The sequence below is a fragment of the Andrographis paniculata genome, unplaced genomic scaffold (genome assembly GCF_009805555.1).
Source record: "Andrographis paniculata isolate CXL003 unplaced genomic scaffold, ASM980555v1 Contig32END, whole genome shotgun sequence".
Lineage (NCBI taxonomy): Eukaryota > Viridiplantae > Streptophyta > Magnoliopsida > Lamiales > Acanthaceae > Andrographis > Andrographis paniculata.
The window spans coordinates 2,332,956-2,355,422 of NW_026137565.1; the positions used below are offsets into that span (position 1 = coordinate 2,332,956).

General features: G+C 28.8%; 2 protein-coding genes across 7 annotated transcripts; both read left to right on the forward strand.

Moving 5' to 3' along the window:
• The first annotated feature begins 4,674 nt into the window (after positions 1-4,674).
• Positions 4,675-9,567, forward strand: LOC127247725 (protein PTST homolog 3, chloroplastic). Of its 6 annotated transcripts, none has more exons than XM_051269700.1 (13): positions 4,676-4,947; positions 5,234-5,278; positions 5,807-6,160; positions 6,250-6,366; positions 6,692-6,816; positions 6,932-7,114; positions 7,513-7,661; positions 7,806-7,856; positions 7,956-8,009; positions 8,204-8,323; positions 8,913-9,019; positions 9,105-9,156; positions 9,231-9,567. In XM_051269700.1, exons 3-13 carry the CDS (start codon positions 6,018-6,020, stop codon positions 9,327-9,329), a joined length of 1,200 nt encoding a protein of 399 aa, XP_051125657.1. In that variant the 5' UTR covers positions 4,676-4,947; positions 5,234-5,278; positions 5,807-6,017; the 3' UTR covers positions 9,330-9,567. The 6 variants fall into 6 exon arrangements, with proteins under 6 accessions (XP_051125660.1, XP_051125657.1, XP_051125656.1 ...); XM_051269702.1 differs by lacking the exons at positions 4,676-4,947; positions 5,234-5,278 and adding exons at positions 4,967-5,216; positions 5,303-5,343; XM_051269703.1 differs by lacking the exon at positions 5,234-5,278 and having other exon boundaries at positions 4,675-4,947; positions 6,256-6,366.
• Positions 9,568-9,683: 116 nt separating this feature from the next.
• On the forward strand, positions 9,684-17,739 carry LOC127247723 (anthocyanidin 3-O-glucosyltransferase 2-like). The gene is made up of 2 exons (XM_051269697.1): positions 9,684-10,451; positions 16,524-17,739. The coding sequence occupies exons 1-2, from the start codon at positions 10,059-10,061 to the stop codon at positions 17,586-17,588; spliced, it is 1,458 nt and encodes a 485-aa protein (XP_051125654.1). The 5' UTR covers positions 9,684-10,058; the 3' UTR covers positions 17,589-17,739.
• The last annotated feature ends 4,728 nt before the right edge of the window (positions 17,740-22,467 follow it).

The window sequence follows — 22,467 nt, forward strand, 5'->3', positions numbered from 1 at the left end:
GTCTTCAAGTCGGTAGGTCCTCAAGATGGAAAGACCTCAGGTCGGAAGGATCTCAGGTCGGTAGGTCCTCAAGACGGAAAGACCTCAGGTCGGAAGGTCTTCAAGTCGGGAGGTCCTCAAGTTGGAAAGACCTCAGGTCGGAAGGATCTCAGGTCGGTAGGTCCTTAAGACGGAAAGTCATCAGGACGGGAAGTCCGCAGGTCGGGAAAAGGAAGAAAGTTAAGATCTCAAGAATTGATCCAAATCCAGACCGAAGTCGGGCAGACGCGGAGGTCTGTTAAGGGGAAGGTCGGGCAAGGAAGAGGTACGGACAGACGCGGAGGTCTTCGGTCGAAGACGGAGGGCGGCTGATGCGGAGGTCGGCCCAAGTGAGGTCGGGCGAAGAAGCAGGTCGGGCGAAGGACGAAGTCGGACCAAAAGAGCGGAAGGTCTGTGGTCGGCTCAAAGAGTGAAATATAAGGATAATTTTGGTCTGCTGAGGACACGTGTCAGCATGAAAAGGGTTGGAAGACGGTTGGGAAGGAGACATTGTAACCGTTCGGGTGACGGCTTTCAGTACGGTTTCCCAGAGAATATTTAAAGGTTTGAATCATCATTTGGCAAGGTATCTTCAATCAACTTCAACAAAGCAAAGTCAGATTTGGGGATCACCACTTTAAATTTCAGTCTTTTATTTTCCAGTTTATTTTCTGTACCGTACAGTGTTTAGAGATTCCTAATCTCAGACACTAATTAATCAAGTTTAAGGATATTTTCTATATCTTTGAATTTTACTTTATTTTTGTTGAAAACATACATCAACACATTGATAGACAAATCATAATCTAACTCATTATGAACTTTCTTTAAAGCAATTGTTTTGTTAATGCATCACCTCTTCATTAATTAAATTACTAAATTAAACCTAAGAAATTATATCACACAATCACTATAAAAACAATTCGTTCTGATGTATTCATTTAATTTTTTATTGTATAATAAATGAATTATTTAATTGGTTATGCTCTCGGTTAAAAACATGACTGTTGATGTCTCCTAACCTTGTACAATATTCAGATAGTCCTAATGCACCATAGTCGTCGGATCATTTTGTATAGTAATCCAATTATTGATATTTATTGATGGTATTTTATGGATTTAAGAAAACTAATTAAAAGACGGTTAATTAAGAAAAAATTAAATACGTTAACTAGATATATTATATTTGAAAATATTAATCCACATAAATTAGAAAAATATGCAAATAAGATTTTTCTAGATAAAAAACATTCGAAAAAATAATGATGTATTACCTGTCTCTTATGATGTCATCATGACAATATTATGATGTTTTAAAGTAAACTATAATATGATTGCAACACTTTAATAATATTTTATTGCAATATAAATACAATGTATGATATCTTAAAATGATGTTCACATGATCATAAAATAAAATTGATGCAACGTTTTCAATATATGAAATGTTCATTATGATTAGTAAATTGATTTTTTTATTTTATTTTCTAAGATACAAATCTGTCAATTAATTAAATTTAACCTTAAATATTCACATTCTTGCACTAATCTTCTATGTATTAAATTTAGAATATTGCTTAAATAAATATTTTTCCTATTTTTTTTTAACAAATCCCATATATTTTCCATAATCAACGATATATAACAATTTAATATATATATATGTGTGATATGATATAATATTTACAGTATAATAATATGATGTCAAAAGTTTAATAATATGATATCACACATATATATGTGTGATGTGATATGATATAATATTTACAGTAATATTTTTCTTAAGTAATGATGTCAAAAGTTTAATTTAATTAACCCTCGACGCAAACTTCCCCATTCTCCCAAAAAAATTACCTAAGCCGTAATCCCGTCGAAGGGAAAATTTCCCACGCGATTCTCAGCTACACCGCCGTTTACCACACACCCGTCGCCGCCGTTCGCCTCCCGTCGTCTATCCGCCCGCCCCTCCTTTCAAATTTTACATCTGAAAAAACTCATTTGTCAATGACCAAAGCATTCGTCCAGTAATTATCATCTGGGAGAAGTAAATGATACATGATATTATAAATTATACTACACATAGTACTATGAAGTGCTTCACGTAATATGAAATTATGATGTCAATTCTGCATAAATATTATATAAGTAAATACTAACCATTTTTTTCCAACATATGACGTGATATTTATTCTATAAGATTTTTTTATGTTAAGATGATGAAAAAAAAGAAAAAAGAAAAAAGGGGAATATGATTTGATTTAAAGCTCGTATCAATTCTCCAATTTTTTTGGATATTGTCTCTATTTTATACAGAAACAAAATTGAATTGTAAGTAAATCAATATTTCTAAATTTTGATATGATTTGGTACTTATTACTTTATATGATAAAATCAATTTTGATTTTGATTTCCAGAACCACTGATTAAACATTATAATGATTGTTTTAGGAATTATTTTACTAATAAAAAATGTAATAATGTAGAGATTTTTTCAGTTATGATGTTATCGTAATACTATTATGATGTTTATGATAAACTACACACAATATAGGTTTCTTCAAATGATGGTCACATAATTGCAGTATAATGCAATAGTCTCTACACGTGAAATATTAATGGTAATGGGTAAGTTTGATTTTTTTGTTTTTTAATATACAAAAATGGTGTGTTTGTTTGGGGATTGGATTTTCAATATATTATTTATCCCATTTTTTTTTCGAAAAATATTAAATCAAACACTTATTTTTTATTTTTATATTATACTAAAAATTAATTTTACATTCAAAACATCACTTCAATACCTATTTATATCGCATCATACAACTATTCAAATTTTAACTCAAAATCCAAACCCCAAAACAAACACACCCTTCTATTCATGCATCAAATCTAAATCAATTAGAGAAATTATTTTTAGAAAATATTAATCATACCATTTTTTGAAATATGGTATTTATTTTTTAGGCAATATTTACATAAAATTTATTTTAACACACAATAAAATCTAAAATTGTTCCAATGAAATAATTCCGATCGCTTTCTTTTTTTCGTACAAATCTTCCGCATAACTATTGAATTTGATAATTAAAATATATTTGAAGCATCGCAAAATATTATGAATGTCTATATTTTTAATCGATTTCGGCGATCATTCAATAATCTCGACTACGGACGTGTTGAACAACCAATATAAGTATGAAGTATTTATATGTATAATATGTTCAAAGAGTTCAAATGTGATGTAAAATATATTCGTCACTATCATACTTTCACGATAAATGAAAAAAAATAAAACAAAAAACTTATTGCGTTCACGATTTTTTTTAATTTCATCTTCGATCACGGGGTGCTAGTATTCACCTGAATGGACATAATTTTGATTCATCTTCTTCCAAATTTTGAGTTCACTTGAATATTTTTTCAGATCAATCGATGTTGGCGGAAAGCTTATAATTTTAATTATTATACAATGTAAATTACATATTTACCCGACCTCATCATCTTGACTGTCCATTTTGCATTCAATCTAATGATTGTGATGAAATAATTAGGAGGGTCCTGATTATATGGTTTAGGAGCATACCGGAAAATACACGCATATTTTTAAAAAAATATTAATATATCACACATATTTATTATTTTTATATTATTTATACAATTTTTTATATTTCATATTAAAAAATTTCCTTTCAAATTATCTTACAAAAACAAACACACCCTTAATAAAATATTATAATAATTCCTTTAATATTATGGACAAAACTATTACAAAACAATTTTGAAGAACATAAAAAAAGTAGGGGGTTATTTTTTAAATTTATATACAATAAATTATACTTATGTTTATTGGAGCAGACACAAAAATTGGAGCAGACACAAAAATTAAGAAAAATAAATATTTTACTGAAAATGTAAAAAATAGTAAGAAAAAATAGTTTTGAGATTATTTTTGAAAACTTAATTAATAGTTATAGAGAACTGAGAGAGAATATAAGAAAAATAATGACAATTATAACACATAAGTATTGAATTACTAATAATAATTAATGGTTGAACTTTTTATTTTCAAAATTAATAATAAAATATATTTAATGAATTAACGAAAAAAATAAAAAAATGAAGAGAAAGAGAGACTAATTTTGGCCTATTGAAATAATAGTGTACTTTACCGAAAAAAAAAAAATAAAAAATGACGATTCAAATATATTATTATTACCTTTTATAAAATTAAGTAGGTGTGTTTGTTTAGGAGAGTTTTGGGAAAGTTAGGTTTGATTTTTATTTGAATTTTGGAATAAATTTGAATTTTGTTGTTTCTTTTTGTGTTTGAGTTTGGTTGGAGTTTGAGGAGTTTTGATTTGTATTAATCTGATGAATAATTAATAAAATAATATAAATGTATATTAAATTTAATTGATAAAATTTATATTGTATGATTTGATTATAAATTTATATTATACCTAATATATATATATATTTAAATTTTTATTTATTTATATTATAAAAATTTTATTTCCTACAAATTAATATATATTATATATATATTTTTCATTTAATTATATTAAATATTAAATAAAATTTTAATTTTAATTTTTTTTAAAACAAATATGGTTTGGCGCATTTTACTGTGCACAGTAAATTGGGCCAAACATGGAGAAACACACCCTTAGCCTCTCCGTCCATGTTGTATTTCTGCCCTTCTTAATCCTACCCTCTCTCCCGTCGTTCTCAATCGCCGCCGGCAATTGCCCTCGGCGTCGTTCATCAATCCACAAACCTCCTTCCTTATTCCCATACTTCATCATCTACGATTTTCTCCTTCTCGACCGTACTCGCGTTGCTCGTGCTTTCTTTTTTTGTTGGCGGTTGCTCGCGGTCCGGTGGTCTTCTGCTTCGAGTTCTTCCCGACGTTTCCGGTCTTCTTCTCAGGTGGATTTTGGCCCGTTCCCCCTCCCATTGTTGTCCGCTGGTTACTCCTATGTGTTACTGCCAGTGTTTGTTTTTGTTTTATTTTTTTTGTTTTGTTTTGTTTTGTTTTTTTTCTTTTTTACTTTGCGTAGTTGTGGATTTGGTGGTTGTGTGGATGTTTTTTTTCTGAGCTTTGGTTGTGGGTGGATTCCAACCTTTGCCGAAGCTTTGGTTTCTGGTTCACACTCACAAACTGTTCGACAAAATGTCAATTCATCTAAATCTCACGGGTATTCCTCTTGGACAGATCACATTTCTACCTTCGAAGCCTTAATTTCTTATGCATCAAAAGGTTATTTTCTTTATGTTTTTTCAGGAATCAACATATAAATTGACAACGAAGTTTCTGTTCAACTTGTGAGTTTTTGTGTATTATTTTTAGCAAGAGAATTGAGTGGATGAGTAGTTCTTTTTATTACTTAGTATAATGTTTGATTAGTTAGATGCAATCATTTTTTCAATCCAATGTAATGACAAGTTTATTTTAAGGATACAATTCCATGGTTAGTTATAAGCTTGTAGTCAAGGAGCTGGAATTCATAATTGTTAATCTTATCCTATAGCATAAATTAATCTATTAAAACAATATTAATGACTATTTTCCGTATTAAAAGTTTAACTTCGTCTAATTTGGGATAGGTTTTGTTTTGTAATCAATGAATACAAAGCTTGTAAGGATCTAACTAATCAAGCAAATTATTGCTGTGTATAGCTTTGTGTGTGTAATTTTGGGGTTTAGGGTGTAGATTTGTTTAACTACCAAATTTTTATCATCACTCTTACATTCTTATAACATCATATTGTTGCCTGATAAATGAAGAGATAATCACCAGAAGAAGGGTTGCACGCAAAAACGAAGCTCAAAGGGAACCTCGACAATGGCCGCTGCCATGATCTGAGAGGAACATTTGTAGTTTCTGAATTCAGGAAAATACAGTTTATTCACGTATGCTCAAATTGCTGCAGCAATGCTTTTGAATTGAATTCAGTGTAGTAATCAGATCCCTCGATGCTTCTTCCGCAGTCCTCTCATGGCTGTCCTTTGTCATTTCCCCTATTTCACTTCTCTCACTTCTTCTTTCCATAAACTCCCCCTTTCTCCTCCTCAACCATCCCATTTTCACTTCAACCGCTGCTGTTGGAGAACTTCTGCAGTTTCATCGAAGAAACCAAGGTGAGTATCAATTTCAGCTGGTTTAGTGTTTATTTTATTGATTTAATCTATCTAGACGAGGTACGAATGGTTTTTTGTTTGATTCCAAGTATTAGGAACGCGAAGAAGAATGGAGATCTGTTCAATGAGATTAGGAGATTCTTATCCTCTGTTGGACTCCCTGAAAATCATGTGCCCTCCATGAAGGAGCTTTCTGAGCATGGCAGGTTTCAATTCTACGAACTAATTAGATTTTTTACTCAACAACTTACCAATTACCACGGAGAATGTAATTAACAAATCTTTTGCTGCAATTATCATATCCTTTTTGAGCATCTGCTGATGATTTTGTTATTATTTGCAAAAATTTTCAATGTAGTTTCCACGCATGAAAATTTGTTTGTACTCTGTAGTAATGGATATGTTAGCAAAGGAAGACTAATGATTTTAAGTTGAATGCATAATGTTATGTTGATTGCCTGTGATCTTTGGTTAATAATATTGGGGACAAATTTAGGCATATGGTGTTTGATTAATTCGCGAGCTGTGTAGGCAGGATCTTGCGAATAGGGTCAGGCGGAGAGGTTATAAGTATATAAGAAAGATGCTTGATGAATCAATGGCAACAAGCTCGAGCGACAATGGTGGAAAATTGCAGGAATCCGATGATTCTAAAGGTGAATCTGAAGATAATTGGGGTTTTAGGGTTTATATATTTACTTGCATTTCATATTATGAAAATTTTGATGGGCATTGAATCTATGATTGATGTTCTTTTGGTTGTATGAAAAGGTCAGGACGAGAATCTTGAAGTGTTGCCTGATATTCAGGCGGGCTCCGATAATGGTGCTGTGACAACCAACGCACAGTTTGTGCTCAACAAGGAATCCTCTCATGTCATAGAACCTGCAGCTTTGTCTTTGCACGAAAAGGCGGCCAATTTTATTGAGCGCGGCGAATTAGAGGCAATAGAAGGTAAGACGTAGAAGTATCAAGAAGTAGCTTATAGTTTCGACTTATTACCAGATTGCATTGTCTTATGTTGCCTTGAATTAGTGCGGTGGTTTGCGAAAAGTTATGCTTGCTTGTGAAACACCGGCTGTGTTTTAAGTATAATTTAGAAGTGTTTTCGAATTATGGAGAATTTTGAGAATAGTAAAAAGTTTAACAAACAATAGATATTTGATGTGATGCAAATAAATGTAATGTTTTGTATAGGAAATAAAATTTTGATGTAATATTTTTAATGAAAAATAGTTACCTCTTCGTCCCAATCCAAAAAAGATACAGTTGATGAACAGTGACGAAAATGAGTTGACAATGTATATAAACTGAGCCATGTTTTGTTTTGTTTTGTGTTTTTGTAAACTCAGATTGTAACTTGGAAGTCGGGCATGCAGAGGGATCAGAACAGAACAGTGAATCAGAAACATTGTCCGAAAATGCACCTCCTTCTCTCCCAAAGAACGAAAATCCAGCATTTGAAGAACAAGCATATAATGACAAGGACTTGGATTTCGAGGTAGAGCATATGTTTCTGTTATCCATTATAAACACAATGATGATGCCTGAACAATTTTAGAGCTGTTCTGAATCCTACAAAAATATTTTTTTGTATAACACTTTTTGCTGACTTACTTTGGTCGACATCTCTTTTTCATGAAAGGCTCGGGAATTGGAGACTCAAGCTGAAGTTAAGCGTCTGAAATTCTTACTGGTATTATTATTACTACACGGGTTGTATTCTATTGCTATCCTCGACCTGATCAGCTGTATGGTAATGCTACATTATTTTTTTGTTCTTTTCTGTCGGTAGAATAAGAAAGAAACAGAACTTGCGCTACTGAAGCAGCAAATCGAGAAGGAAAAGGTAATTCTAGTAATTCTAGGCTACGACATTTTTCTAAAATGTATTGTTCTGGTATGGTATTTGGTGTCTTTGTATTCGTATGTCTTATTTTAAGATCCTTTGGAAGAGGCCTTTATGTGAGAAAAGAAAACGAACAGGGAAAGAGACTCCATCCGAGGTGTATGTGTAATGTTATTTTGTTCTCTACATTTCAGCTTTCTTTGTCTGTTTTGCAAACTGAAGCAGAAACAGAGATGAGCCTCACGAAAAAACTTATCTCCGAGAAGGAGAATCAATTAGAGGCAGCTGAAGAAAGCCTTTCTGGTCTTAAGGAGGTATGTATCTTCAGCCTCGTCGTCGATAATAAATTCTTGAGAAAGATTAATTCATTGATCTGAATAGTAGAAATTTCACAATATTTATGTCTCGGTCGAGGGTTTAGCTTCGGATGCCTTAGTCTTGTCAACATAGGATCTATAATATAATCATTCGACTATATAAGATGTGATGCGATTTTTCGATGAAGAATGAAAAATATTGCTAAAACGGAGGTGCAAAGTGTTTTCGATTTGAAATTTTATAACTGAAAATTAGATAATGAAATGATACTTTGAATGAAAATTAAATTTTAGATTGATGTTTTGAGAATGGAAATATGTATGCTTTGAAATTTGTTGTAGATAAATAATGAGAAAATAGATTTGAAAACAAAATAAAAAGTGTTTTGGATTTGAAAATTTCTTAATGAAAATAACGATATTTTGACCGAAAAATATATTTTAGATCGATACGTTGAGATGGAAAATGTGTCTGGTGTATGTTTTTGAGGAGGAAAAATTATTTTAGTTTGTAGATTAATTGCGCGGAAATACATTTGAAAACAAAACAAGCACCCCCTAAAGTTTTTACTCTATCATGGGTTAGGTCGAGATCTTATACTCGGGAGACGGGGAGTTTGTCGAGTTAGCCGGGAGCTTCAACGGTTGGCGCCACACTCTTAGAATGGAATTGGAGACGCTCCCCGAATCAAGGTAATCGATATTCTTCTACCCGATTTTGATCTCAATCTAAACATTTTCATCGCAACATCGGATCTTATGAATTGAACATTGTCAGGACATCTCGACTTTGGAGAACGGTCTTGTGGCTCTATCCCGGCATCTATGAGGTGAGAAAAGCCGGCTTTTGTATATTAACAACTCCACGGCGTCCGAACTGAAAAAACACTCTTTACAATGGTAGATAAAGTTCATCGTGGACGGGCAATGGAAGATCGATCCGCAACGGGAGTCGACGACCCGGGGATCCTTACAGAACAACGTTCTTCGGGTAGAACGATGATGTTAAAAAATCAGCTCTTCTTTACAGGTAAGTAGTATAAGATAGGTATGTTTGATATGATCGTTGGTAGTTGATACGGTAATTATCTAAAGTTTCTAGATGCATAAATCTTGCACCTACCCACCAACCACATGAAGCGACCATGCACGATTTTCTATTACTAAAAGGCCCTGCTGTCAACTTTTTCCTTTTGTTATTATTATTAAAATTTCCCACACCCAACATTTTAGGGTGACAATCCGGAAAGGTGTTTTTTTTTTTTTAGAAATTTTAATTTTAATTTTGTTTTAAAATAATATTTAATGAAAAAATTTGTGAGGAAATTATATATTTTATTTGAAAAATATAGAATACAAATAATAAAATTGAGTATTTCGTGATTAAAAAAAAAAAATAAAAGGAAAAAAACACCCTAAGCTTGAAGATTTAAGATGTGTTTATTTAACACTTGGTTTTTATTTTAATTATTTCCTCAACTTTTTAAAAACACGATTTACTTATGATATTTTTTTTGAAGTAAATAAATTAATATATTCAAATATATTATATATTTTTCTTATAATATATTCATCGAAAGTTGGATCCAAAAAGTTATTGAATGAAGAAACCTAAATATGTTTTAAAATAAAACAGAGACACTAAACTAAAGGCCTATAAATAATGGTAGATCACACTCATTTCTATACCATTTTCTTTTCTTCTCATTTCAATTAATCCCTCCGACTAAACATGTCTGAATCACCGGTGGAGCTTGTGTTCATCCCCTCGCCGGGGCTGAGCCACGTCATCCCCACCGTCGAGGCCGCCAAGCTCCTCCTCGCCCGCGGCGGCGATCGCCTCACCGTCACTGTCCTAATCGTGAGGCTACCGGAGAAAGGAGACGATAAAACCGACAAAATGTTGTCCGATATCAAAGCAACAGTCCCACGCCTCCGATTCGTCGAATTGCCTTTTGACCATAATGCCCCCGGCGCCGACTCCCCGGTCTTTCGATTCACTTATATCCTTAGTTGCGGCGACAAGATCAAGCAATTATTGTCGGATTTGATCGACAAGCCATCCGTCCCCGGCTCCCGGCTAGTCGGGCTTGTCCTCGATATGTTTTGCACGAATTTAATTCAGGTTAGTATACGATGAAAACTTTTTAAGATCATAATATATACTACTTTCGTTCGGTTTTAAGGATCTCATATACTTTTTGCGTGTTGATTTTTTAATATTAATTTATTATATCAAAACGTAGTACAAATTAAGAAAAAATTATAAAAATATTTCCATTAGTGTCTTATAATACTAATAAAAAGATATTTGTACAAAAAATTATACAAATATAAAAATATTTTTAATATTAAGTAGAATAATGTAAAAGTTAAATGTGAACGTCAGAGGCGGACGAACGGAGTATATATAAAAAATAAGTGACTATTGGTTTCCTGTCTTTTTTCTATATATGGATATTATAGGTGTGTTTGTTTAGGGATTTGAATTTTTTGTTGGGATTTGAATTGAAATAATTGTATAATATGATATAAATAAATATTGATTTGATATTTTGAATGTAAAATTGATTTTTAATATTACAATATTATAGAAAATAAATATAGATATTCCCTACGTCCGCAAAAATTAGAATATTTGGATCCGGTGCGAAAATTAAGCAAAATAAATATTTTATTAAAAAGTGATAAAAATAAAAAAGGTAGTCTCACGTATTTTTAGAAAGTGAATTAGAAATAAAAAAAATGAGGAGAGTGAATGTAATAAAGGTAGTGTCATTTGTTATAAATAAGTATTGAATTGAGGATAATTGTTAAATATTGATTCGTTAACTTTGTCAAAATTAGTAATTGGGTATATTTAGCAACAGATTAAAAAGAAAAGTGAAAGTAAATTTGGCATAGCAAAAGAATATTTGATTTGATATATTTTAGAATAATTTTTTTTTTTTTTTATTAATAGTAAAAATACGAAGAAATTTGATAAAAGAACACGTGCTAATGCTAATGAACTATTGTTATATATACATATATGTATATTTTGTTCTATAGTTAATTATGTTGTTTTATCATCTCCATTATTTACAATAAGGTATGTATCTTCTTTTTTAAAAAAAAAAAATTAAATTTGAATATTATTTGATGTTGCATAAATGATTGTGATATTTTGAATATAAAGTTACTTTGTAATTTAACATAATAATAAAAATTAATTATTTGATTTGATATTTTTTAAAAAATAGATTAAAATTCACAAAGACCATAGGGTTTGTTTAGATACTAAGTTTTTGGAGGTTTTTGAAAATTTGAAAGTTTGGAAAAAATAAAAAGTTATATTTGATTTGATATTTTGTGAGAGAAAAAATGTATTTAATGTGATTTTTTGAAAAATAAATAGTGTCAAATAAGTGAAAATGTGATAGATAAGCAGATATGTATTTCTTCTGATAAAATAATTTTATTATTTTCAATAAGTAATCATAGAGACTTTTGCTATTTCTAGAATACTAAAATAAGATGACTTCTGAGTAAAAACATATCACAACATGTGGATAGAACGATTTTTTATGGAAAATGGGAGAGACGTGCCAGTTGACTCAAGGATTTGATATGCATTTTTATTATTAATAAAGAAATTTTTAAAATAATCAAATTAAATATTTACTTTTTATATTTTATATTATATTAAAATTTTAATATAAATAAATAAATATATATATACGAAGACATCTTTAGTGTTTAAAATATACTCTATTCATCCCACATAATTTGTTTTTTTATCTTTTTTTTGAAAATATGATTATCCGCTTTAATCATATTTAAAATTTAAAATTTAAATTTTTTACTTTTTTTATCATAATTAAATTATTTACTTATTTTAATCTTAATTTATAATTACTTTTATTAAATAATAATTATTTATACTAATATACTTCTTAATTAACTATTAATTATATTTTACTAAATTTTCGTAAAATAAGCCCAAAATTTCGTAAAATAAGCCCAAAATATATGGGAACGAGAGATTATTATAATAAGAATTATAAATTAATATATGTTGCAGGATTAAGATACAACTGTACAAAATCATATTAAAATCTTGGGTTTGTTTGACCATATTTTTTCAATACAATTCTTCGTGATAAATGATTTTTTTACCCTTATGAGTATATTAGCGTAAAAAATAATGACAATTGTGTAATAATAATAAAAAAGTAAGAATAATTTTACGGTGATATGATTATTTATAAAAATAAGACTATTATTTTAGGACGAACAAAAATGATAAACAAGACTATTGTATTGGATCTGAAGGAGAGAGTATTAGTTGGCGACGAAAAAAAAAATTGAAATTAAAATATTAATCAAACAAACTCATTGTATTTATGGGAGCTATTATTTTAATTCCTAACGTTGACTATTCTTTTATGCACCTTAATCGAAGCATGAGATATTAATTTTATAATTAACACTGTTATTTTAATTATCAGCGTGGATTAATAAATACGTTATTAGTTTGTTTTATATTCCCTCCGTCCACGGATAAAGTATACATTTATTTTTGGCACGAAGTTTAAAAAATAATAATATTTTAATTATAGTGGGTAGGTAAAAATAGTGTAATGACATTTTTGCCTTTGCCTTTTGGTATAAAAGTAAAGATGTGATGTAAAATAAGGGTATTTGTGAAAAAAGTGGGGTATTTAATGAAATGGTTACTTTGTAATTGGACGTCCCAAAATAGAAATATGTATACTTTATAACTGGACGGAGGGAGTATTTTTTAATTAATACTCCCTCCGTCCATTTACAAGGTTTACATTTACTTTTGGCGTGATGTTTAAGAAATAATAGTATTTTAATTATAATGAGTAGTTAAAAATAGTGTAATGACATTTTTGCCCTTGCTTTTTTGTGTAAAAGTAACGATGTGATGTAAAGTAAAAAAAAAAAAAGGTATTTAATGAAATGTTAACTTTGTAATTGGACGTCCCAAATATATAAACATTGTAAGTGGACGGACGGAGTATTACTTTTTTATATTATGTATAAAAAATAATATTTTATATTAAATATTTAATTATATTATTTATAATATTTATTGGAAATATGTAGTGGAGTGAACACACTACCTTTACTTACCTACATTAAAAAATAAACATATTATTTATATATGATATCAATAAAATAAAAAAATAAAAAAAAATTATCACAATAAAAATGTTCCTTTTTAAATATATACTCCCTTTCATCTGTTTTATAACAATTGCAACATTTTTTTTTTTATTTTAGTGTATGCCATAATAGTTTTAAATTTTTATTTTTAATAAATATATCAATATTAAATATATTTAATAAATATAAATACTTAATCAAATTGATATTAGGATTCACTCAAAATTTATTTATTTTTATTTTTCTTCAATAAATAAATATTTTGACTCACATGTAAAACTCTTAGATTTTTTTATAAAATTAATTTATTTTAATTATAAATAAATAAATAAATATTTGCTATATAATGCAATGTTGTACATATTTTTATTGAAATATAGTGCTTAAATATATTCTAAAATTTTTAAAATTATATATATTAATTTTTATTTTTAAAATACAAACAACATCACTCTTATAAAAAATAATATTATTATTATATATTATCATTATTTTACTAAATTTTATTTCTTTAAATACTGTATCACTAAAATAACATACCAATTATTTAGGAAGGAGAGAGTATATCATATGCACAAATTTTGAATATGTTTACTTAATTTTTGTAAAGTTACATGATTTGCCAAAATATTATTTAAAAAGATAAAATTATATAACATATAATATACTATATATTACTTGCGTCTCAATCCAAATGAGTTATTTAGAGTTTTATAATAAATTAAAAGATAATAGTATTTTATTGGTTAGTAGAGGTGTGCAAAAAATTTTGATATTTTTATCTTTAATTTTATGTAAAAAGTAATTGTATGAGTAACGATATATTTGTAATTTAAGTAAAATTAATACTCCCTCCGTCCCATAACAAAGTATCCATTTTTTCATTTTAGTCCGTCCCATAACAAAGTATCCATTTTTCCATTTTAGTCCGTCCCATAACAAAGTATCTATTTTTTTTAGTAACTGTACACTACAAAAAAATATCAATTTTGTAACGAGATTTTTTCGTTCTTAAATCCACTTTTTCCGTTACTAATGATATTAGAGACGGAATTAGAGATGAAATTACATTAGCTACGTGAACTTTAGGAACGAAATTCCGTTGCAAATATACTATTTTTTTTGTAGTGGTACTATATACCTAACATTACAAATACCTTTACAACTTACAATATATTACACAAATGCCATTATCTTTATATCACACATACTAATAAGGTTATTTTAGTCATTTATACTTTATTCCTATTATATCCCAATATAATACTAATATTGCTAAAGCTACGTTCAAAAAGCAAATAAATATTTAGTTCCGGGACGGAGAGAATAGTATTTTAGTATTAGGGTATTATTATTTTTTTTAAAAATAAAAAAGATAGACTCTTGAGTTGGACAAATAAAAATAGTAAAAGAAGATACTTTGAGTTGGGGATGAGGGAGTATTTGAGTTGGGGATGAGGGAGTATATAACAATAGATATCACAAAAATATACAATTTTTTTTTTTTTTTACTAATAATTTTTTTTATGATTTACTGATTATATTTATTCTAAATTTTTGTATTTATAGTAATAAATACATAAAATCCGGAATGGAGGGATTATAATATTTTAAAATAATACTCTCTCGTTCCACATAATTTGTCAACTTTTTTTATTTTGTTCCGTTCGATATAATTTGTCATTTTTTAAAAAATATAATTATATATTTTAATCATATTTTATAATTTATATTTTTTTAATTAACCTATTTAGTTATTTTAATTTTCATGTATAATTATTTTTATTATATCATAACTATTTATATCAGTATACTTTTAATTATTTATTAATTAAATAATACATAAAACTCAGTGTCCCGCTAAAGTGGATATTTTAGTTGGGACGTAGGGAGTAATAAATATTTAATATAAAATTTTAAAAAAATATAAATGACTCCCTCCGTCCCGAAAAGATTACCAGTTTATTCCGAGAACAATTATTTAAGTAGTATAGATTATTAAATTATTAATAATAAATTATGATATTATTTTATTATTTTTTTATATGACCAATGTTGTTGTTATTTTAAAAATATGAATTAATACCTATAGTTAAAATAAAATAAATATGTTTTTAAATATTTTTAGCATTATATCTAAATAATACTCAATATATAATATAATATTATTTTGTAGATAATATTTATTTATTTATAATTAATTAAACTAGTTTTATAAAAAAAATATTCCTTTCCTTCCATATCTATATATATTCATTTGTTTTTTTGCTAAAGTTTTAGAAATAAAAAATTTTGAATATAAATAAAAAATATCTATTTATTTTAGAGATATATAAATAAATTTTTTTAAGTAAATCTAGTTATGAATTAAATTAAATTGAATTATATTTATTAAGTATATATATTTAAAATAAATAAATTTATTAAAAATGAAAAAAAAATAATTTGCTATGAAGTGAATGAAAAATAAAATGATATGAAAATTGCACAGGATCGTCTGCCCTTTTCCATTGTCACATACAAACACGTATGTATGACACGCTCTGTTTGGAACTAACGATCCCATGTCATAATTTCCCCCATAAATGGAAAATTTCTCCATTTATATTTTTGGAAAGCAACAATAATTAAACCGCCTCTAAAAACTCATATTTATTTAATAAAAGTATTTTTGTAAATTTTTTTTTTTTAATTTATACTAGATTTTGATATAATAATTAATATTTATTACTCACTCCTTCCGCCTCTGAAACTTTTATTATTATTATTATTACTTTAAAAACTATCGATTTGGTATGATTTAATTGAGATTAATATATAAAAGTTCAAGATCATGTAATTAGTTAAAAAAAGAAATACGTATGTAATATTATTTTTAGAGAAAATAATAATAATAATAATAATAAATTAAAGTGGAGTTCAAATTTAGAGGAAAAATTGAAAGAAAAAAAAAGATGAAAAATCGATTGGAGATGTGCTAACCCTATTATATTTTGATTAATGTATATACTTGATGAAACAGGTAGGGAAAGAATTGAGCATTCCTTCCTACGTTTACTACACTTCGGGAGCATTCAGTTTTGGCGTCTTTTACGACATAATTTCACTCAAATTCGACCAAAATCAGGACATGACACAATACATGCATTCCGACACTAAGCAGTTGTCCTCACGATGCGCCTCTCACCCTATTCCCGCCAAATTAATTCCCCTGTTTTTGATCGACGGCAGCCCTATCGGAGAAATCATGGTCGAATTCTTCCGGAAATTCGCCGGCGCCAAAGGAGTTCTCATCAACACCTTCTACGAACTCGAATCATACGCCGTCGATTCGCTGTCCGCTCATTACAACAACTATCCCAAGATTTACCCGATCGGACCGATGTTGAAGGACATTGCCGTCTCCGGCGATCCGTCGGTGGCCGATTTGATGACGTGGCTGGACGATCAGCCGGAGGAGTCGGTGGTGTTCCTGTGCTTCGGGACGATGGGGGCATTCGATGGAGCTCAGGTTAAGGAATTCGCCAAGGCTCTGGAAGATTCTGGAAGCAGGTTCGTGTGGTCGCTGCGGAAGCCGACGTCGTCGTTGCTGCCAGCCGAGTACGGAGACTACGGCGAGGTTCTGCCGGAGGGTTTTTTGGAGCGGACGGCGGGACGGGGGCGGGTCCTCGGGTGGGCCCCTCAGGCGGCGGTGCTGGCGCACCCGGCTGTGGGGGGTTTCGTGTCGCACTGCGGGTGGAACTCGGTGCTGGAGAGCGTATGGCACGGCGTTCCGGTGGCGGCGCTGCCGCTGTACGCGGAGCAGCAGCTAAATGCGTTCGAGCTGGTGAGGACATTGGGGATGGCGGAAGAGATCAAGATTGATTACAAGTTAGATGTGACTAGGCAGGAGCCGGCGCCGGAGATCGTCCCGGCGGGGGATATCGAGGCTGCGATCCGGCGGGTGATGGCGGCGGAGGGCGGCGTGAGGGGGAAAGTGAAGGAGATGCAGAGGAAGAGCCGAGAGGTTTTGGAGGAAGGCGGGTCGTCGTGGACGTCGCAAGAGGACTTCTTCCAAGATGTGTTGAAAAACGTCGGATTGGAATAGTTGGTTGGTTGAATTATGAGAGTTGATTTTTCAAAGACTTTTGATTTTAAGCATTAATTGAGGTATGACTGAATTTGTATTTGGTCACGAGAATTTGGTTATGTTTCTTGTTATACATTTCTAATTATTTTCTATATATATATATATATATATATATTCTCATTTTTTATTTTTCTCCCACGTACCACGACTTATATAAGTCATACTTCCTCTGTGATGCAAATATGTACTTATTTAATCGAGCACAAATTTTAATAAAAGTGAATAATAATTGTTTTTTTTAATTTTATAGTAAAACAAAATACAAAAGTGTAATGATTTTTTATTTAAAAAAATTAAACAAAAATATTTTTCGATCACAAAAAAAAAATGAGCATAAATTTTAGCGAGAGAAGGAGTGTATAGATATATAGTTAGAATTCCTGCGTGATAGATATTTAATGCAATGCAGATAAATATATACCATTAGTTTAGATTTGAAACTTATAAAAGCATAATAATTGTACTCTCTCCATCCCAAACATCGTGCAACATTTGTGTTTGGTACGGAAATTTAGGTGGGAAGTATTAAATATACTAATTTGAGATAATTTGGATATTAAGTGATGTGATTGGAGAGAGAAATGATTATTTATTTTTTTTTATTTGAGTGGTGTGATGAGATAAAGTGAAATGTATATTAATATATGTATACAAATATTTATTAATTATTTCTAAATTTTTAAATATTGCAGTGAATTTAAGACAAACAAAAAAAAAATATTGCAGGTGTTTGGAACGGAAGTAATACTGTTTAGGTGAAATATAGTAGTAGATAAATGTCTGTCATTCATTTATTTTTAGTTTTGTTTAAAAAAATTTGTCATTTGATGGTTTAAATAGACTCGATTGAAATGCTCAATTATGTATTCCAAAGTGACACAAGAAGCATTATTTAAGAGTAGCAAATAAAAATACAAGATATTTAGAACAATATAACAAATACTCTCTTCCTCATCCTTCAAATTTATTTTTATTTTTTTTTTAAAATTTGTCAGTTAAATTTATTCTATTACTAATTTTAGCAAAGTCAATCATTTCAATATTTAACCATTAATCTCATTTCAATACTTATTTACAATAAATGTCAATATCTTTATTATATTTTTCCTCCTTATTTTCTTTAATTTATAATTAAGTTTTCAAAAATACTTTCAACTATATTTTTACATTTATTATTTTTTTTAATAAAATATTCATTTTTTCTAATATTCATATCGAATCCAAATATTTTAAATTTACATATAAAAGTACAAGATAATAAAAGTTGCCACTTATCTATAATATTAACATTTTTTGTTCTGTTTGCATTTTATTTATTATTATTATTCAAACTATCAATTTTTCTAAAAAAATATCACTTTAAACACCAAGAATATGTTATTTTGGCAAAAATTTAATTTTCTACTCCCTCCGTCCCAGCACAATTGACACTATTTCCATTTTTATCTGTCCTGTTACAATTGACACATTTATATGTTTGGTAAAAATTATTAAAACAAAACATATTTAACAAACATAAATCAACTTAATTAACTACATAACATACAACATGATAAATGACGTAGGACCACTCAAAACCCATTTATTTTTATCTCTTTCCTAAAAAAATAATTATTTTTATCTATATTTAAAACTACACATCTTTTATAAAATTGATTTATATTAATTATAAATAAACAATTTTTTTTATTTACTTGGTATAATAGAAAATTTTATTCTTTATAAAATGATATCCATATTGCATATATTTTGTAATTGCTATATAATTATTAAATATTTAAATATTTTAATTTTTTTAATTATATATATTAAATTTATTTTAAAACTATAAATATTATTAATTAAAAAAAAATAATATGATAATATTATAACTAATTATTATTAACTAATTAAATATTCTTAACTTAAGTACCGTATCTTTAATCAAAGGGTTCAATTTAGATGGGACGAATGTAGTATTTATTACTATACAATTTTAATATATTTATATATATATATATATACCCACATAAAAATGTTGCATCATTATTATAAAAACAAACTAAATACAAAGCAAGCGCAGTTAGGATGTTCATTTGGACAAATTAGAATCATGTTGATTTTGACCAAGTTGACAGATTAATTTGAAATAATTAAAAAATCATCGCAAGATATATAACACATTATCAAATCAGCATATTAATTTGAAATTTATAGGAAATTATTATAAGAGAAATAACATGTATTGTGTTATAGAAATATGTATATTTGGTGCTAAAATCAACATATATTGTGTAATGCTACATATTGTATTATCATTTAACGGTGTTTAATATATTTTGTTGGGTTATATAATTTGTTTATTCTACTATAGTGCTAAAATAAAAATTTATTGTACTGAAATCAAAATTTATATTTTGCTATATTAATTATATAATTTACTATTCAAATATTTGTTATATGTTATATTAATATGTGCTAATTTATTTGTAAATATTTGTTGATTGAGTCAAATATATTGTGCTAAAATCAAATTTATACTTTACTATTGTATAATTATACTCCCTCCGTCTCATATCTATATATTCATTTGCTTTTTGCACGTAGTTTTAGAAATATAACTATTATATTGAGATAAAGTAGAAATAAAGATAAAAAGATTAAATTAACCATATTAGTATTATATGATATAAAGATAATGACAATTGTGTAATATATTGTAAATTGGAAGGATATTTGTAATGTTAGGTAGACGGTACAATTACCAAAAAAAAAAAATAGATACTTTATTATGGAACAAAATAAAATGGAAAATAGATAAATTGACAAGGGACGGAGGAAGTATAATTTACTATTAAAATACTTATTATATATTATATTAATATATATTATTTTTTTTTTATAAAAACTTACTAATTTAGTCAAATTAGTATAATAGTGATAACCAAACATATTTAAAAAATATATAAACTTATAAAATAAAAAAAAATGTTGTGTTTGTTAGTAAGAGGAATAAGGAGAATTTGGAAGGTTGTATCCCATTTGAGAAATAGGAACAATTTATCAAAGTTTGTACTCAATAATAATAATTTTATTTTTGGGATATAGATTGGATTGAACTTATATTATGCCCATATCTATAAATTAAGATTGGGCCTTGGATTTTGGGAGCTGGGCCGAGCCCAATACACTAAAATCTAATAATTTAATTTTTTGTATTAATCTGATTTTAAATATGTTTGACTTATTAAACATCAGATAATTTGGATAAAAAGAATGTTGTTGCAACTAATTGCAACATGCAAAATAAAGTGGGGGATGATCACGATTTTTATGTTAATTAAAATTAAAATTTCTATTCTATACAACAACCCTACATAAAATCATAACATAAAAATTCAAATTCCTCTTCACGAAAGATATACAACAACTCTGCATAAAATCTCCCCCATTGATTAATTTCTCAATTTATTTTTTTCTCTGATTCATACGCAGTGACCTTAAAAATCCTTTTATATTCCTATCCAAATCTTTTGCAAATTCTTCTTCCTATGAAAATTTTGTTTTCCTAATTTGGTTTGCAAAATATGTTATTTTGTTAAATTTTTTCTATCATGGAAAGCAATTTGTGACGGACTGAATTTGTTTCAAGGAATTTGCATGCAATACGAGGCTTGAATTTGATTTCGAATATGTTAATCAATTAAACTTCCAACAGTGATCTCTATTATTTGAAGCCAAAATAATTTTAAAATCTCAAGTTTAATGTAATTTGGCACTTCATTGATGAAGTAGATAACCCGTGCACACACTATTTATGCCCTTGGATGCTTTAACATTAACACTTGCTATGAATTACAATTATATTAGACACTCGATTTTTTCGAATATCCTGTCAAGAGTTCCATTATCGTATTTATTTTTAAGAGTTATATCAAAAAATTATATGAATTAATGTTGTCCCTGTAGGTTGAGCATGCACGGATTTGTTTTTGGACTTTCTCTAAAAGGTCATATACTAGTGGAGTTCATATGGGGCTTTATAAGGTGTGGAATTTTTTTCACATCTTTTAATGTGGGATTTGAGTTTGCACCGAAACAATTCTTCTCTCAAACCAATGACCAACAAATGGGCCTCTCCTCCAATGATATTCCATTGATCTGCACACTTTGGGCCACCTAAGCCACACTGCAGATTCGAATCATGAGGTCAATAAAGGCGAGGGCTTTCCACCATTACAACCAATGCCCAATACCATCCAATCCACTTCACCAACAAACGGAGCTCTGATACCACTGTTGGGACTGGACCAACTCAACACTATTATAATATTGATCGCTTTGGGCTAAAACCGCACAAATTTGTTTTTAGAATTCTTCCAAAAGACCTCGTACTAATGGAGTTCATGTGAGATTTATAAGGTGTTAGATTTTCTTCAAATCTTCTAACGTTGGACTTGAATTTCCACCCCAACAATTAAGAACACATTAAAGTCTTCCATTGAACATGTAGAAAGAAATATTTAGATTTATTGTTGGAAATAATGCTTCCGCGAGTTAACATGGTCCATATTGGACCAAGGATTTTTCAGTAAGATTTATTCTTCCTCAAGACTAGCTAGGGTACTTGGGTGTATTTAGATATTTTAGTTCCGTTTTCTACTCCTTTTATTATGTGTATCCAGTTTAGTCTTAATCTATAAATATCTCATTAATTTTATTTTTTATTGCAATTTTTTTAGAGACATCATAATAAAGTTCTCAACTTTTTACTTTTGTCCGGTAAGGACTTTTGTTCGTAATTCTCCTTTGCACTACTAAAAAAATTCATGTCACCATCATTCCTTCACAACTCCCA